At 44.8% G+C, this 6,565-nt stretch overlaps 2 protein-coding genes across 2 annotated transcripts; one reads left to right on the top strand and one right to left on the bottom strand.

Annotated features, from left to right (window-relative positions):
* Positions 1 to 283: 283 nt before the first annotated feature.
* Positions 284 to 644, bottom strand: LOC125612873 (homeobox protein engrailed-1-like). Its single transcript, XM_048791797.1, has 2 exons — positions 512 to 644; positions 284 to 447 (listed from the first exon to the last, which is right to left on the bottom strand). The coding sequence occupies exons 1-2, from the start codon at positions 642 to 644 to the stop codon at positions 284 to 286; spliced, it is 297 nt and encodes a 98-aa protein (XP_048647754.1).
* LOC107142600 (splicing factor, proline- and glutamine-rich-like) lies at positions 598 to 5,770 on the top strand. The gene is given in 3 exon segments (XM_048791796.1): positions 598 to 2,098; positions 3,429 to 3,733; positions 5,313 to 5,770. Coding segments are annotated over 3 exon segments (1,977 nt in total). The 3' UTR covers positions 5,484 to 5,770.
* The last annotated feature ends 795 nt before the right edge of the window (positions 5,771 to 6,565 follow it).

Here is a 6,565-nt window from a genome sequence, read left to right as displayed (position 1 = left end):
TTTTTTTTTTTTTTTTTTTTTGGTGGTGGTGGGGCTTATGGATGATTGAACTCAGGGGCATCCGAACACTGAGCCATATCCCCAGGCTTATTTTGTATTTTATTTAGAGACAGGGTCTCACAAGTTGCTCAGCGTCTTGCTAAACTGCTGAGGCTGGCTTTGAACTCCTGATCCTCCTGTCTCAGTCTCCCGAGCCGCCATCTTGTGCGAAGCCAGGTAGCCTTCACACGCCGGTAGCGTCTTCCTCGCTTCTGCCCGGACCACCCCTTGGCCGCAGACGTGTCTAGTGATTGGTTCCGGAGTCGCGGCGGTGCCGGTGGCGGTATCCACGATTTCCGCTTTCCGCTAGCCGGCATGGGCTTCCATCAGAACCGCGTCCCCAGGAGCCTGAGCCCGAGCTCGGCCGGGCCGCCCAGGCTGCCCTAAGCCCTGATCCTGCTGCCGCCCCTCGCACCAGCAGCAGCCGCCACAGCGGCCACAGTGGCCTCAGCCGCCGCCGCTGCCGCTGCCCTCGCACCAGCAGCCGCCGCCGCTGCCGCCGCCGCTGCAGGATTCGTCCAAGCCAGTGGTCCCTCAGAGGCCCCGGGCCCCGCTACCATGGGAGGCACTGCGCCGCCGGCTTCCGGCTCGGACCCGTCCGCCATTCCGCGCCCGACCCCGCCGCCCGCAGTCACCTCGGCCCCGCCAGGGGCGCCTCCGTCCGCTCAGCCGACTAGCGACGTCCCCACCACTCCCGCGCCGCCTCCACCCGCGCACAGCCTGGACCCAGGGCCTAAGCAGGGCCCAGGCTCCAAAAGCCCCATAGGCGGCAAGCAGCCTGGAGAGCTGAAGCCTGGCGTCCGCTGGGACCTGAACGCTCCTGGTGGCCACTCCCAGCCATTACAGGAAGGAGGCGGGGAGCCTTACCACCAGGAGCCCCGCCAGGGTCCCTCGCCCGGCGGCCACGGCGAGGAGAAGATGGCTCTCCTGAGGAGGCCTGGAGAGAAAACTTAAACACAGCGTTGTCAGTTGTTTGTTGGGAAACTACCTTATGATGTCACAGAGGATGAATTAAAAAGACTATTTGCAAAATACGGAGAACCAAGAAACATTTTTGTCCATCAATACAAAGGATATGGACTTACTAGACTTGAAACTAAAGCCTTGGCTCAACTTGCCAAAGCTGAACTTGATGATGCGTGCGTGAGAGGCAGTAAGATTAAGATTCGCTTCGCCAGACGTAATAATGCCTTCTCTGTTCGTAATCTTTCACCTTATGTTACCAATGAACTGTTGGAAGAAGCTTTTAGCCAGTTTGGTCCTGTTGAAAGTGCTGTTGTAATTGTGGATGGTCGTGGAAGATCTACAGGGAAAGGCATTGTTGAATTTGAAACTCTCAAAGCCAAAATGAAAGCATACCAACGGTGCTCTCAAGGTGTTTTCCTACTGACGACAACTCCTCGTCCAGTTATTGTGGAACCTCTTGAACAATTCAATGATGAAGATGGTTATCCTGAAAAATTGGCTGAGAGGAATTCAAAGTATCAAAAGGCGAGAAAAAAGCCACCTCGTTTTGCTGAGTGTGGCACATTTGAGTATGAATATTCTCAGAGGTGGAAGTTCTTGTATGAAATGGAAAAAGAGCAAAGGGAACAAGTTGAAAAAAACATAAACGATGCAAAAAGGCAGTTGGAAAGAGAAATAGAAGATGCCTACCAGGCAAATCTTTTGCGCCAAGGTCTGATGACACAGCCGGGAGAAATAAGAGGTGGGGAAGAACTTCACGATCAAAAGCAACGGAGACAAGAGGAGGAACAGCATAGAAGAGAGGAAGAGATGATCTACCAATGTGAAATGGAAGAAATGAGACACCAAGGAGAAGAAAGTTATAGCCAGATGGACTACGAGGATCCAAGTGAAAGAGACTTGAGAACGGGTCGGGGAGGAGCCACGAACATGGGAGCTCACTATGGTTCAGGAGGCCAGAAATGTTCACCTGTAGGTGGTGGCAGTCGCGGTAGCGGCTTAGGTTATGAAGCTAATCCTGGAGTTCCACCAGCAACCATGAGTGATTCCACCATGGGAAGCTACAGGTGTACTGAGCCCTTTGGGCAGGCAGGTGAGGGGCCTGAGCGTGGACAGGGTCCTAGAGGAAGGGGCCCTGGGACTCCAGCAGAATATGGTAGAGGGAGAGAACACTATGAAGGCCCAAACCAAAAAATTCCGATTTTAGATGTGATATCTAGGCTTACATTCCAGTTTGGTTTTGTCTTTTTTTGTTTAGATACCACTTTTAAATTCTTGCATTTTAATAAGAAAGCTCCCTTTTTATGGATGTTAACAGTTTATTGACTTAATATTTGTACATGGCAGGTAAAATTATGTAATGCAGTGTTTGAAATAGGAGAAAAAAGTTTTTTTACTTCCTTTTTCTTTTCTCTTATTTTTTACTATGTGATGTCCCTCAAGTTAATGGCAGTGTACCTTGTGCCACCGAATTTCCAAAGTATACCAATTTTTTTTTTTTCTGTGCTTCAAATAAATAGAAAAATAGTTTGCCATTCATGCTTCTGTGCACGTTAGGGTAAGTATTCCATTTTGGAAGCATGAGAGTGTTGAGGCCTTTGAATGACAGGCATATGCCATTTCTGGGAAATGTAAATGGGGGCTAAATATTGCTTTCTACAGGTAACCGCCCTCTTGTTTTAAAAAGAAGAAATTCAGATTGAAGTAGTTCACAGTTTGCTTGGCATTATAGGAAGCAAGCTCGTGCTAAGTATTTTTAAATGGTTATGTAAGCAAAGCTGAACTGTAAATCTACATTTAGGAATATATATTAAATTATGGAATGGGTGTGAAAGTTGGTCAGGGAGTAGGTGGGTTTGGTTAATGGATCTGTTATGGCCCTATGGTCTATCCTTTCCTTGAAAGTTTTTGAGAAAAGTAGAAAGATCATTTTGTTGCATTTCCCCTATTCTTGCTTTTAAAAGAAGAACAAATCCCAAGCCCTACAGATGGCTTGTTTTGAACTTTTACATTTGAATTAAAGATTGTTAAATATTGGGAGTGGGGAGAATTTAAAACAGATAATGGTCTGGCTTAAGCCAGTTCTTTCAACACTTCTGTGCTTCCTATCAGGAATGCTATATAATACCAAGGACAAGCAATAGTAGAATTTGCCTATAGAACACTAAAGATTCAACTTCAAAAACAAAAAGGGTGAGATAGTTACCACCCATCCCCATAGAACCAATTACATCATGCTCTTTTTACCTTGAATTTTTAAAATTGTAATGAGCAGGGCTGCACCACATGCAGCCAAGAGGCATCCAATCTCTGGCCCTGTTTGTTTAGCAGGAACAGTATGGTGGAAGGCTTGCAATCAGGGAAATGGAATGTGCTGGATCCAGTAATAAGGTGGGTAAGAGATAATGTTTGTGTCTTTCCAGAAGGTGCTGAGACACTTACTTGGGGACCTGAGAAAGCGGTGTGTCATGATGGATCCATTAGTGGGACTCAAACCCCAGTTGAAACGATTGCAGGTCAATCCACAAGTGGTGGTGCTGCACAAATCACTGTCTGCCATTTCCACAAGAGAAAAAGGTATAGGAAAAGGAAGCGAATTCCATATCTTCCAACTTGGACTCAGATGGAGGGGCTGATAAGGGAATCTCGGAATACGATTGAGAGTCAAGGAAACTTTGTGACGCCAGCTACCATGTTTATGACAATGCTGGCCATTGTAAGTTGCCAGGTACGTATGGTGGCAGGAGAGACTTACTAGACGTATTTTCCAGACCCTCCTGTTACTAATCCTACCTCCTTGGTAGGAGGGTCTATTCCAGTGTTCACAAATCACTCTGCTGTGGTGAGTGGTCAATCTGACTGCCATCTTACTCCCTCTCATTACTTTAATTATACTTATTCTTGGGTACAGTGCTGAGGCCCCTATTTACCTGTCTATTTGCCAGAAAACTGGGTGCTTACAAGTGTCCAAGAAAAATAAGACATCTTTGTTGCCAGTGTTTCTGGTCCTTTGGAAAATATATACAAACCATCACCAAAGTAGCGTTTTCTAAATCCAGTTGTGAGAACCTTGCCAAACACCCTCCAATTCCTTATTACCTTAATTCCACCACCTTAGAACTAGGGTTTTTCCCCCAATGGCTTGATTGTGCTAACCTAGTCCCTGTGAGACATAATATTTCCCACTCTGAGTCATATGTCCTGGACTGGTCTCTTAGGCTTGATCCAGCGCATCCTCATCATGAGTTCATGCCTCCTGGAGGGCTTGTTAGTAATATTTAGACCACAAGTTCAGGAGGCACACAGAGAGACTTATGTCATCTTTTGGCTGCTTTGGATTTTTGTCAGCATCTCTAGTCAATCATTAACATCTAGCCAGTGGTTGTACCATTAGCCCATGATATGGTTTTCATGTGTGTACAGTCTATGTATTATTAACAGGAAATGTTAATATCACCAAAATAGACAGGAAACATTCTGTGCAGTGTACTAATTATAATCTCACTATTTGTGTAACTAGGCATAACAAAGATCAAGATATTCTGGTTTTATACCAGTCTTCCTTTCTTATGCTTCCCACTGACATTGCTGGTGACTGGTATCCAGATGCAGGGCTGCAAGTTCTTCAAGAATTTCATAATGGGGATATAGCTCAGCCCGTAGAGTGCTTGCCTTGCATGCACAAGGCCTGGGGTTCAATCCCCAGCACCACCACAAACAAACAAAAACTTCTTAATTGGTTAACTCAGTCATGTTGTGCAGCAGGACTTATAATCTTTGGTATCATTATCCCAATTACTATAATTACTTCTGCAATCACTGCCTCTGTCACCTGGTGGGGGCATCCAGATGGCCCATTTTGTCAACAATTGAGCTCTCCAAGGTCAGGAGGCAATTGATAATAAACTTGAAGCTAAGTTGAATGCCTTAGAGGCTACTGTAGTGGGCATGGGTGATCAGATACAAAGTCTTAAGGTCAGGCAACAATTAAGATGCCAAGTCACTTATCAGTTTATTTGTGTCACACCTTTTTCCATGCAGTAGTTCCCAGTGGGATTGGGAAAAGTTAAAGGTGCATCTGTTTGAAATTTGGAATCATGACAGTGTTAGTTTAGATCTTTTGCAGCTGCACCACTACATTCAAGTGATACACGAAAGCTAGATTCCCATGTTATCTCCTACTAGTTTTGCAGAAAAGCTTTTGGATGACTTAAATGGTTTCAATCTTTGGAATATGCTAGAACATACTACATAGTATTTCATAGGACTTGTTTTCTTGCTCTTAATTCTGTGTTATTTTCTCACAGTCAGCTGCAAAGTCGTTGGATCCCAGTTCCAATTCAGAAGATATACATCGGTTTTGGTTGAAAAATAAAGAAGAGGAAGATGAGGAGAGTGAATATGCCCCAGATGATCCTGCTGTGTTGGCAAAAGCCAAGCCTGGGGAACATTCCTTGCCAGAAGATGAGAATATATGAACAGCCTTGACACTCAGCTCTGATGCCAACAGTTAGCAGGTGTTCCAGTATAATGAGTTTTCTGGGTACAGCAGGATAGCTGTACCCAGAGATGTTCTGAATACTGTAACTTTTTAGTGCACAAAGAAGCCTGTTGATAACTCACAGGTCTTGAACAATTTGCAGAGCTTCTGTAGTTAAACTTCCTGAACTTGAAACTCTATGTAATAAACATGTGGAGCTAGTTCTGGCCCACTGTTCCTCCATCAGAGGACAGTGTCCCACCTGGCCCCAGCTTTACTTAAAAATGTCTCTGTGTTTTTATTAATCTCCTGTCACCCCTCCTCGTGATCTTTTGTTGTTGCTGCATAGATCGTGGCACACAGACATATCTTTTGGTGGCTTTTATCTGGTCTACACTAGCCCTGGAATTTCTGGGTCATAGCACACTATTGCAGATTGATTTAACCATGGCTCTTTGTCCCTTTCTAGGTCCTTTGCCATGTGACTTTGTAGTGTCTGCCATTACAGGAGATGCACGTTTTTCCATCTTGTTCCACATTTGCAACAACTTTGTGGTTATAATGCTTTTTAATTTGAGACATTCTTGGGTATTTTGTTATCTAATTTTTACCCATGTTTTCTGTTTGAAAACTCTTAAGCCATTATGGAATGAAAGACCATATGAACACTGAAGGGATGGAAACAGACTCAAACTAATCTATCCAAACCGGTATTATGTATACACCATGCTTATAAATCAACAATTTATACTGACATGGAGCAACCCAGTACAAATAATAAATCTCTAAATATATAACAGAATGTACAAAATAGTCCTTAACCTTTAGTTCATGTTTTACATTCCATTCTCAAAACTGCAGAGCCATCTGCAGAGATAAATGTTTTTCTAGGGCTGAGTTGTCCTCAGCTCCTGGTGTGAGTAGGATGTGGAGAAAGGGTGAGTGAGGGCAGGAGGTGCTTGAGCACAGGACTGTTCCTCTCCTGATGTTGGAAATGTCTTTCCTTGGGCCCTGGAGCTCTCTGGCCCCTATGTCTCTTTGCTGTTCTTCCTCTCTTGCCTCCAGTTCCAGTTTTCATTC

Source organism: Marmota marmota, unplaced genomic scaffold (assembly GCF_001458135.2).
Source record: "Marmota marmota marmota unplaced genomic scaffold, marMar, whole genome shotgun sequence".
NCBI classification, from domain to species: domain Eukaryota; kingdom Metazoa; phylum Chordata; class Mammalia; order Rodentia; family Sciuridae; genus Marmota; species Marmota marmota.
The sequence above is the reverse complement of the archived record's forward strand: the minus strand, read 5'-3'. Positions and strand labels throughout refer to the sequence as shown.

Coding starts and splice junctions, on each gene's coding strand:
- LOC125612873 (XM_048791797.1), bottom strand. CDS start 644: ATGGCGGACGGGTCCGAGCCGGAAGCCGGCGGCGCAGTGCCTCCCATG. Junction 448..511: donor GGCGGCGGCTGCTGGTGCGA/GGGCAGCGGCAG, acceptor TGCTGGTGCGAG/GGGCGGCAGCAGGATCAGGG.